The 12,827-nt window shown below is 33.7% G+C and overlaps 1 protein-coding gene across 1 annotated transcript; it reads right to left on the reverse strand.

The window, feature by feature from the left end:
* Positions 1-243: 243 nt before the first annotated feature.
* On the reverse strand, positions 244-2,946 carry LOC139490194 (uncharacterized). The gene has a single exon (XM_071277044.1). The coding sequence runs from the start codon at positions 2,944-2,946 to the stop codon at positions 244-246; it is 2,703 nt and encodes a 900-aa protein (XP_071133145.1).
* Between the last annotated feature and the right edge of the window lie 9,881 nt (positions 2,947-12,827).

Below are 12,827 nucleotides of genomic sequence, written 5' to 3' on the forward strand. Positions count from 1 at the left end.
TATGTTTATTTATTTGCAACGTTTAGATACTCGGTGTCGGTGTCAAATGTGGCATGTTTAATATATGTATCTATTGTTGAAGACTGTATGCTACTCTCTTGGATTGCTGTCTCATTGATGTTTAACAAACATGTCTACTTATTTTATAATAAAAATCTTAATAAGTTAGAAAAAATAAAGTGGTTACAATTTCACATATTTGATTTAATAATTCACACAATATCTACAAATAATTCCGACTGTTTACATGATGATCTCGTCAAGCTTTTTCACAATAGCTTGGTTAATTCCAGTAAATCTTATATACGAGCAGTCCTTCATTTCCAAAAAGAATCGGGTCACGCGCTTCAGTTCACGATCAACGTCTGCAGCTGTAAAATTTCGTCGATTTGATTTCGGTACGTTCCACTGAACACCGGAAGACACAAATGGGGTTGTGTTCATCGTATTATATTCATCGTATTCTGAAGAACTTTCATCTGTTTCCGAGTCACTGCCTGACTCAAGTTCCTCGTCCGTATTTTCTGATTCTTCCGGAGTCCGAAGGACAGCGTTTAATATCTGTTCTTTGCGACGTTTTTGCTTTTTCATTTTTCGCATAATTATTTGAATTTTGATATCTTTGGCATTCATATCAATGCCACGTAAAAGTTCATGCAAATCTATATCTTTTAATTTTTTCAATTCTTCTTCATTTAAGCTTGGACGGCGCTTTAAAACCTGACTCCTGTGAAATCTAAAATATTTGGCTTTCGGAATATCCGACTCCTCTTTAATCGCACATGATGAAGATAGTATTTGCGATGCACGAGCACGCGTAACTGATGTTCTTCTATCCGGTATTAAATGCTCATGGTGAATACAAGAACACTTTTGAACTTCTGGTGTTTTTGGTCTTTTTTCGATTTTCTTTTTAGTAGATTTTATTCGTCGGACGGATTTACTTCGGTCGCGCTTCCTTCTTTTCGATTTTTCCTTAATTTCTATCAGCAATCCTTCAGGCATCGAAAGCAGAGGAGCACTATGTCTTCTTAGACGGCTGAATTTCTTAAGCGTACGATTTTGATCAGTCAGCAATCGCTCAACATCTTCAACACAAGCTTTACTAACTTCTATTCCGAATTTAGACAGAGGTCTACTTTTACGATCTTGTTCGATTTCAGTTCCTTCTAATATCTCGTTGGTAGAAATATCTAAACTTTCAACATCTTTAAGCAAGTCTATACCTATGTCCGCCATGAACTTGTCTTTCAGTGTTGGTGACGTCAAGTTTCTTTCATATGCACCATATTCATCAATCGAAGGTTTCCATTTTACTCGTCGAAGTTTCTTCTTTGATTTTCGACTGCGTCTTTTTTTCTTTCTTTCTCTTATAGTGTTTAATATCTTACGAAACTGAATTGCCACAAAAACTGCATTTGCTGCTTGTAAAAACTTACGTTTTCCTGTCAATACTGGTGCCGGCGTTTTCTTTTTGATGTTCAGTCGCATAGCTCTTAGTTCCTTATCAGTTAGCGGCGGAATTTCAATATTTTCCGGTTCAATAATTTCTTTATAGCGTTTTTCCTTTTTCCTACGTTTTTTCCTCATTTTATGCTTTGTTTTCTTTTGAACCAGTTCATTATCTTTCAAGATGATCTCTATATCCGATTCTGTATCTCGGTCCATTTCATTGTCTTCTCCCGTTAACACATCAGTAGACGCGTATAATGCTGAAATATCAAGTAAATGTTTCTTTCTTTCAAACTGTTTCATTTCAGTTACCTTATTCCTATTATCACGTTCGTAACCATCATTTAAGTCGATATCATCATCACAATTGCTGTCAATATCGCTAGCGTCATCGAATATTTCGTTTTCCCGTGCGGTAGGTTCGGGGCTGTAGAACAGTTCTAAGTTTACATCAAACTTACTACTTGCCAAGTCTCCTTTCTTTTGTGATTTGGCCTGTTGAAGAAAACTTTTGAACCAATTCTTTTCCAAATTTTTACCATATTCTTTTCTAATCTCAAAATTACTTTTTTGTTCCTTCACTACATTCAGTTCATTTGCAGATTCGTTGGCAGACGACACAAGAAACCCCATGTCACCATTTGCTGTTGCACGTCTCATTGAAATTGAAGCTGGATTTTTACTTCTCTCAATTAAATCATCTAGCTCTGATTGGTTTGGGTGTAACTTTAGTTCTCCTGTGAATCCATGAACTGCTTTCCCGCTACTGTGACGAAAAGCCAAAACTTGTTTCTGATTAGCGTAGACGTCGTGTATTGTTTCTTCAACTCGATCCAGGCTTTTTTCAAGCAGTTCGTTTTCTTTTTCTTCGTTCTGTCTTTCGCTTATTCTATCGTTCCTTTTCAGTAACTGAATTGGCGGAAGCTGTTCCAGAGAAATTGAGTTAAGGCGCGATTTAGAGGCACCAAAGGTCATGCGTTTTTTCATACGATTATCAGCGGACACTTTGTGCAGCGGTGGCAAATTGAATGTTCGATTCGTATACATTTCAGGCATATCTGTTTTTGATCGCTTGAAAGCTTGTTGATAAATATTAGTTTTGTTTGATCTGTTGCCAATATTATCCTTCGTCAAGTTCGAAAATGCACGGCGGAGTTCCATCGCTGTAGTCCGTTCACTGGCTGCACTGTGCTCGTCGATGAAATATGCTGTTTGTTTTAATCCTGTTGAATTATGTTCGGTACTGATATTGAACGCTGGGTTATAAAATCGTCCTGTTGGAGATTTTGATAACTGTTTGAAATACTCGTTGTCAAAGTTAACAAGTTTTTGCAGCTCTTGATTTGTTAATCCAATTAATGAATTAGCACGAAGATCGAGAACTTTTTCCGCCTCCTGCAAATGATTCGATGAACGGCGTTTCTGGAAAATTGCGGTAGATGCTTTAACATTGTCGCCTGTCACAGCTATATTGTTTTTCGTAGTTTTTACCATTTTTCGTTACTTTTTTCTTAAACTAATTAATTAGTTCTATTGTTGCGACCGTACAAACCGACATGATGTTAAGAATGACCAAGCTGTTAAATTGCCGATTGAAAATAACTGTATTTTGGGAGACATTTTTATTTGTTACACGTAAAAAGTATATAACACATCCTATCAAATAAAATATTCAATATTGAAATATATTACAAGTTAATTAAAAGTTTAGTTTATTTTCTCACACCTCAGATAATACATAGAGAAACGGTGGCATTTGATGCAATATTATAAATGCTTATTACACACATTAATTGATTTCATTTTGATCTTAGGATATGCTAAGTCACTTCAAAAGTTTTTGGAAGATCGATCAGCAAAACATAGTTACAATGTTTCTACTTATTAAAATGTTTTAGTTCTTCATAAAGCAAAACGTATGATAAAACGAATTAAAAGGCTATTTAAAACAAAGATATGAAATCATTTTTATATTTTATTAAAAATGTGTCTGATCCTTATAAATGATCATGAATTGGTTGTAATATTGTAAGATAGATTTGGTTTGTTCTTTTTAAAAGTAGAATCAAATCTAAATGTCTCATTAATTCAGAATTATGCCGAGCGGTCGTCCATTTTAGGATTATGCAGAAAGCTTTTTAAGTAGCCATGTGGAAACGTACAATAATAGGAACTTCAATGGAAAAAAAAAACACTTTCTAAATGTTATGAAAACAAATATTTTCCCTGTAGCAATTTCGTTAAAAAAACAACCTAATTAAGCGACAGGGCAAATAATGAATTAACATAAACGGTCTTTTTCCGTAACGGCGAATTCTGGTAAAACAAACCTGACAAAGTGAATTGCAAGACTCCCAAAAATGTTGTTGTGAAAACATAGTTTAAACCAATTTTAATGTTTGTATCTATTCCTACAAAATATTTTTTCCGTAATCATAGACCAAATTTTGTCAAAGCCATATAGGTGTCAAGGTTTTAAAAGAATACAACACAAACTGCTTTCAATTTACTTAAAACTTTTTGGATGATTTTCAAAACCACTAATTTTAGCAACTGGGTGAGGTGAGGGGGTAAACTTTCTGTTATTATTTAAATACTGTAATTATTATTCACTTTACAGGTGGTCCTTACAACATTTTTTTAATTTGTCAGTGCCTGCGACAACGTGACCCATGAAGTACACATGATGCATATAAATCTAGCGATTGACAGCATTTATTCTATGAATGCTCAAATACTGAAATGCATATATCTGCATTTTCTGCAAAAGTGATGCAGACGCAAAAGAAACAAGTGTTATGTTCAGTTCATGTCTCTAGTTGCAGCACCTTTCTGGTGCCATGCAGACAGACTTAAAGAAATTCACCAACAAGCAAGGCACTGGTTTTGTGACGTTCGTTTTAGCAGTTTGATGTTGTTGGGTATTACTTTTTGTTTCAAAACTAATAGGAAAAGTTTTAATCAGAATGTCAATTTTTTAATATGGGTTAATTTGTATGCTTTGTTTATGCATGTGTATTATATGTTTTTTAAAAGACATATTTTTAGTCTTCCTATTAAAGAAAAAGTACTAGTATCAATTTTGATTTTTTGTCAGTTAAATATTTTAAAAAGACACGTTTTTAGGGACTACTTGATATTGTTAAAGTATAGAATATCAATGTACATTCATGTTTTGTATTAATGTTTAAAGAAGACATATTAGTAAATAGATTTCTTATTAAAGTGTATGTTTCTATATTCTATTCTTAATTTCTATACTTCAATTTTAAACTTAAATAAGACCGGCAAAATAGCTAAACTCTATATAAATCGCTATTTTGCTGGAGCTGGCAATATATCGCCAAGGAGGCTATTTTTCCGGAGCCGGTAAAATATCCACCGCCTTTAAGAAACAATGGCCAAAATTTCCTTCTTTTTTTGCGTTTTTTTAAAGCTCTTTTACCCTCTTATCTCACCCATTTTCTGAAATTAATGGTTTTGAAGTTCATCCAAACAAACTTCAAACCTAAGGGAATACTTTAAAGTGATAAGCTATCCAAAACAAAATTTAGATATGGAGAAAATAGTGGTTGGGGAGGAGGGGGTGGGGGGGGGGGGGGGGCAAAAACGGGCCTTATCGTACCTTGTCCTTTACGAAAGTAAAAAGAAATAAAAAAATATAAAAAAAATTACTGTTAGATGTTTATTTTTCGTTCCTTTTTTTAACATTAATTAGGCCGTTAGTTTTCTCGTTTGGAATGTTTTACATTTGGATTTCAGGTCTTTAACAGTTGACTATGCAGTATGGCTTTTGCTCATTGTTGAAGGCCGTCCTGTGACCTATAGCTGTTAATTACTGTGCCAGTTTTAAAGACAAAGATAAATACCTTTATTGCAATAAGCACAATTATGTTATCCTACAGCACATTTAAATAGCAACATTATCATGTGTAAACAACATGAAATTTATATTAATACATAGGTATACAAAACTGCAGAGAACATAATTTTAAAACAATATGAACATGAACAAGACAATTAAAATGTAGATGCATATATATAACTACGTTAATATGAAAGTTCTGAGTTTCCAACTTTCACGCAAAAAACACATCAAATTGTAAATAACAGTTTTTGTTTGAATACAGTTTGTTGTTATTTGGCCATGTATGATAATATTTTGAGAAGTATTTAAGTCTATACTGTCTTTATGCTGGACAAACCATAATAAAGTGATATTCATTCTCTATGCATTGTATAGTACAACATTTACAAAAGTTACAACAGTTAGTCTCTTATGAAGAATTGTCCTATTGGCTATAATACCACATCTTCTTTTTTATATTTAATGAAAATTGTAGAAAAAAATCTTTTAAAAATTAAATTTATCAGATTTATATCTTAAGCTTTTTAATTGTCTTAATTTCATGTGAACTTTTTTCCTGTGTGGCGTTTAATCCTGTGACTTTTTCCATGACCCTTTTCTATATTTTAACAAACGTAAATGCTAAACCAACTAACAACTGACCACCTTGTGTGAAGTTAAACTTATAATTATCAATAATTACATTAGATGTATGTTTCATTATAATATTTTATTCTGATTGGCTAACTGCACATCACGTGTTATTCCGTAAGCAGTTGCATTGCTCAATACAACTTTTCATTCATGATAACACGTGCTCCAACAATAAAGTGCACAGGTGAATTAAATAATAAAATATATAAAATTCGTGTTTTCATAATCATAGCTAAAAAATGTAATTATAAGTATTGAATGCTTCTTTTAGTAACTTTATAGGGTTGTAAAAGCGTTGACCGTGCGTACATTTTTAGAATGAAGCGCTTCCGCGCTTCATACAAAATGTACTTCGGTCAACGCTTTTACACCCCAATAAATTTACAAAAAGAAGCATTCAATTCTTAAATAGAACATGCCAATATAAAGGGGGGTTAATTTTTGGGAGAAACGGGGTAGTTCACAACAGCGTAGTGCAAAAGCAAAAAAATAAGTATAAATTCAAATTATATCACCAATTCTTATGTATGTATGTACTTCGAGATTCCGCCAGTATAGACGCACCCCTTGATTGAATGCAAGGGTACAGCGGATCCTTTTCACTCCCTAAGGATTAATGGAGATTGTGTCCTTTACAATATTGACCCACCACCAGAACAATCCCCATCCCAACACCACAACAAGGGAGCATGTCGGACACCGGGAAGTCTGTTATTATGGTGGAGGAAGCCGAAGTACTCGGAGAGAACCACATACTACTAAGTTCTTTGACTAGAGTTATTCTGTGTCAGAAACCAGTATTAGATGTCAAATATTTAATTACAATCGAAATTCAGATCTGTATCAAGCGCGAATATCGTGTCCATTTTTGTCCCAACAGTTCCTCGGTTTTATCCAGCTGCGCTCGGCGAAGCAATTTATTTAATTATTAAAGTTTATACATCTTTAGTTGTGAATATGATGAAACTGATAATTAAAATAAGTTAAAAATGCCCTGGTGTGGAATAAATTGAGTCAATTGTTAATTTTCCATTTTTAGAGGGTGGTGTTCCTTTGACACCATTTTACGGTGTTAATATTTCACAGCTCGTTCGCTATGCCCGTGTCTGTTGTGACGTTTTTGATTTTAACAAACGCAATCTATGTATTACTGGTAAATTATTAAACCAGGGATATCGTTACCATAAATTACTTAAAACTTTAAATTAACTAAATTTTTCCATAGATATAAAGATTTGGTTTTGAAGTTTGGTTGTACCTGTTCAAAACTTATTTCAAACGGGATAGCACATCCTCATTTTTACAGAAATGTTGTTAACCGTATTTTTGTTCATCTGATGAGTTTAGCCTTTTTCAACGGATTTTTATAGTTCGTTCTTATGTTGTACTGTTATACTACTGTCCCAGGTTAGGAGAGGGTTGCCTTGGGATCCCGCTAACATGTTTAACCCCGCCACATTATTTATGTATGTGCCTGTCCCAAGTCAGGAGCCTGTAATTAAGTGGTTTTCATTTGTTTATGTGTTACATATTTGTTTTTTGTTCATTTTTTTTTTATATAAATAAGGCCGTTAGTTTTCTCGTTTGAATTGTGTTGCATTGTCTTATAGGGAATATAGCTGACTATGCGGTATAGGCTTTGCTCATGGTTGAAGGCCGTACGGTGACCTATAGTTGTTAATATCTGTGTCATTTTGGTCTGTTGTGGACAGTTGCCTCATTTGCAATCATACCACATCTTCTTTTTTATATTACACTTCTAAAATTTCCTTATTTCAATCAGTTTTAAATATAGGCAGCAACCATTTGATTTTCTGGGGGGCTATGGATTTTTTTGGAAAAAAAGTTTGTTTCCAGTTTTGGGAGAAAAAAATAATTTGTTTCTGATCCTGAGAAAAAAAAATGTGTGTTTCATCCTCAGCTTCCACTATATGTAATGTTAAAATTGAAAGAAAAAAAATGTATACTGCCTTAATAATAACATGATTTTAATAATTGTTTCAATCATTGGTTTGCTTGGCATTACCAATTATGGATTCGGTAATAAATGGTTAGATAACATAAAAAATATTTTGAATGAATGTGGCTTAACATATATTTGGAATTCACAAACTTTTATTAATTTGAATTGGCTACGTCTTACAGTTAGTAGAAACCTTAGAGATCAATTTGAACAGAATTGGCACTTACTGTTAGAAGAATCACCAAAAGCTGTAAAGTACAAAGTATTTAAAGATAGTTTTAGTTCTGAAGCTTGTTTAGATATTTTAGATAACAAAAACCTTGTAGAATTTTGCAGATTTAGAACGACTAATCATAAATTACCCATTGAAGCTGGTAGATGGCTAAACACCAGCAGACAAAATAGAAACTTACTCTGTGTAAAAAAAATGAACTCGGGGATGAATTTCACTTTATTTTGGAATGCCAATTTTTTTAACAGGAGAGGAAAAATTACATAGAAAAGTATAGCTACACAAAGCCAAATATTTTAAAGTATAAATTATTAATGTCATCAAAAAAGAAGGTAAAGTTGATTAAACTCTGCAAATTTATCAAAATTATAAATAAATCTGTGTGAACTCCTGGCTTTATCTAGTGTTACGCAACCCTATTAATTATTTTTGTAACATGTCTTTTACTAATTGTATATATTGTAAATATTGTACATAATATTGTGTATTTCTCTATACCTTGTCAAAATGATGGTTTATTGAGAATAAAGATATATATATATATAATAAAACCCGAAGTTTACCGAATCTGAACCACTGCATATAATGTTTGGACCACTGCGTATAATGTTGTGAGCACTTCATATAATGTTGCGAGCACTGCATATAATGCTGTGAACACTGCACATAATGCTGTGAGCACTGCATATAATGTTGTGAGCACTGCATATAATGTTGTGAGCACTTCATATAATGGTGTGACCACTGCATATAATGTTGTGACCACTGCATATAATGCTGATTATCAACATAAGGCAGTCATGGTGTTCCATAATTTGAAATCACATTACGTAGAACATGCTTTCATACTATTTTTATAATTAAAAGTAATGATAAGTACCACAGAATAATATAATAAGATTCATGATACTTATATTTAGTTCATGTAGTTGTTATTGACAAGCTTACATTAACTGTGAGAAATGTAGCCTAAGGACAGAAATTCGCGGACAAAAAAGTCACAAATCAGTATCGAAATTATTTTTCTCTTGAAACACAAGAGTGCACTCGCCGATGTGTCTCCCCTGCTTTACTGACCATTGATTTTATGCTGAAAGTTTTTTTAGACAAAGGTTTTACTGACAAGAGTGCACATGCTGAAATGTCTCGCCTTACTTATCATTGATATTATGTTGACAGTCCTAACTATTAAGCTTTATTACAACTGACACATAAAATTAACATTATCCAAGAAAACTAAACATTGACCAATGAACCATGAAAATGAGGTCAAGGTTAGATGAGCCATTCCAGGCAGTCATGTAAGGATAACAATTCTTCCATAAAACAAATAGAGTTAAAATTGAGAATGGAAATGGGGAATGTGTCAAAGAGACAACAACTAGACCATAGAAAAAAACAACAGCAGAAGGTCACCAACAGGTCTTCTATTGCTTATAGTTTAGGAACAGACCAAACACATAAACTTAACACCGAGCAATGAATCGTGAAAATGAGGTCAACGTCAAATAAAACCTGCGCGACTGACACAAGGCAGATGACACCTGCCAGCTAGACATGTACACCTTACAACCATTCCATACACCAAATATAGACCTATTACATACAGTAATAAGAACAACAGAGCAAAACACAAAAACTTAACTTTAACCACTGAACCATGAAAATGAGGTCAAGGTCAGATGACACCTGCCAGTTGGACATGTACGCCTTACAGTGCTTTCATTTGCTATTTATTGCTTATAGTATCTGAGATATGGACTTGACCACCAAAACTTAACCTTATTCACTGATCCATGAAATGAGGTCGAGGTCAAGTGAAAACTGTTTGATGGGCAAGGTACGCACATACCAAATTTAGTTATCCTATTACTTATAATAAGAGAGAATTTAACATTGCAAAAAATCTTAACTTTGTTTTCAAGTAGTCACTGAACCATGAAAACGAGGTCAAGGACATTGGTCATGTTACTGACGGAAACTTCCTAACATGAGGTATCCATATAAAAAGTATGAAGTATCCAGGTTTTCCACCTTCTAAAATATAAAGCTTTTAAGAAGTTAGCTAACGCCGCCACCAACGGGTCACTATCCCTATGTCAAGCTTTCTGCAACTAATATTGCAGGCTCGACAAAAACATCACTTAAACTCAGGTCAGATAAATGCTGTCAGAAAAAAAACAACATATACACCTTACATTTTTTATGCATAACATATATTTCATCTGTAATTGATTATGGTGACTGAAAAACCGACTTATGAACTATTACTGAAACATAAATAAATGTAATAAAAGTACTTATTTCAAGATCTGTGTGTCCTGCGACTTTCTGTCCATTTACTAGCACTGTTAGTACAAATTATCCATTTAGTGTCTTTGGTGTTTTGTATCGGTGTGGCATTTAAGCCTTTTGACAGTTCTTTTGTTGTGCTGTTACGCATCTGCCCCAAGTTGTGGAATGTTGGCACTCCCTCGAACATGTTTAACACCACTACATTCTGTATGTGCCTGTCCTAATTCAAAGGTTATTGTTTGTTGTTGTATATCAATTATGTTTCGTTCATTGGTATGTACTTAAATCAGCCCTTTAGCTTCCTCGTTTGAATTGTTTTCATTTTGCTTACCTTGTCTTCATTCAGTCTCCAGTAAAACGATGTCTCATTAACATTCACACACCATTTTTTTTTTATATACTTTCATTTTTCAAAGTGTGTTTTAAAGCAGCCTTTTTGTCAAATTTGTCAATATTTGACAAACATGTGAAAAGATACCAAACACCATTTGGATGATCAAGTGAGCTTACAAAATGTACACTGCATCCCTTTAACTTGCCTACATTATTCTGCTAAATTGATCCATAATTCAGATATAGTATCCTTTGTGGTATGAACAGAACTTGTTAGCCCTCATCTTTTCAGAGATGGAACAATGTGTGAGGAAAAGTTATCAAGTGTTCTTTTGTCGAGAGCATTAACGGTCCAAGTGAGAAGGAAAAGATCAAAAATAGCACTATAAACAGATAATCATGTTTTTCGGAATATACATGTACATCATAAAATATCAGTCGTTGCACACAATATGAAGCTTTAATACCTGTTCACTACCCTCACTAGCCACAAGTGTAAACTTAACAAGAGTGCACACACTGAAATGTCTCGCCTTCTATACTAATCATTGATATTATGTTGATAGTCCTAAGTATAAAGCTAAGCTTTATAAACTGTCACATACACTTAACATTAACAAAGATAACTAAACAAAGACCAATGAACCTTGAAAATGAGGTCAAGGTCAGATGAACCATGCCAGGCAGACATGTACAGCTAACAATGCTTCTATACAACATATATAGTTGACCAATTACTTATAGTTTAAAACACAAAAACTTAACACTATGGCATATAGTATTAGATAAAAAGACCAAAACTCAAAAACTTAACTTTGACCACTGAACCATGAAAATGAGTTCAAGGTCACATGACATTTGCCCGCTAGATAGGTACACCTTACAATCATTCCATACAACAAATATAGTAGACCTATTACATATAGTATGAGAAAAACAGACCAAAACACAAAAATTTAACTATAACCATTGAACCATGAAAATGAGGTCAAGGTCAGATGACACCTGCCAGTTGAACATGTACACGTTACAGTCCTTCCATACATCGAATATACTAGCCCTATTGCTTGTAGTATCTGAGATATGGACTTGACCACCAAAAACATAACCTTGTTCACTGATCCATGAAATGAGGTCGAGATCAAGTGAAAACTGTCTGACAGACATGAGGACCTTTCAAGGTACGCACATATCAAATATAGTTATCCTACTACTTATAATAAGAGAGAATTCAACATTACAAAAAATCTGAACTTTTTTTTCAAGTGGTCACTGAACCATGAAAATGAGGTCAAGGACATTGGACATGTGACTGACGGAAACTTCGTAACATGAGGCATCTATATACAAAGTATGAAGCATCCAGGTCTTCCACCTTCTAAAATATAAAGCTTTTAAGAAGTTAGCTAACACCGCCGCCACCGCTGCCGTAGCCGCCGCCGCCTGATCACTATCCCTATGTGGAACTTTCTGCAACAAAAGTTGCAGGCTCGACAAAAATTGACATGTGTTCCTTTCTGTAAAAATAAGGCGTTTATCAGTAAAAGCAAATACTCTAATAGTCCGAATGTTTTCAGGTATATGTAGGATCACATTTATTCATGTACTGTAATCTTATGAAAATCCTGCTGAGTAGTGACATTCAAACACACACATATAACCATAACATCTTCTTATCCTGATATACATGTAATATTTGTCACTGAACATTAAAACAACAAGAATGTGTCCATAGTACACAGATACCCCACTCGCACTATCGTTTTACATGTTCACTGGACCATGAAATTGGGGTCAATACTTTAATTTGGCATTAAAATTAGAAAGATCATATCATAGTTAACATGTGTACTAAGTTTCAAGTTGATTGGACTCCAACTTCATCAAAAACTACCTTGACCAAAAACTTTAACCTGAGCTTCACACTATCTTCTTCTTTGTTCAGTGGACCATGAAATTGGGGTCAATACTTTAATTTGACATTAAAATTAGAAAGATCATATCATAGGGAACATGTGTACTAAGTTTCAAATTGATTGGACTTCAACTTC

The sequence above is a fragment of the Mytilus edulis genome, chromosome 9 (genome assembly GCF_963676685.1).
Source record: "Mytilus edulis chromosome 9, xbMytEdul2.2, whole genome shotgun sequence".
Taxonomy (NCBI): Eukaryota; Metazoa; Mollusca; class Bivalvia; order Mytilida; family Mytilidae; genus Mytilus; species Mytilus edulis.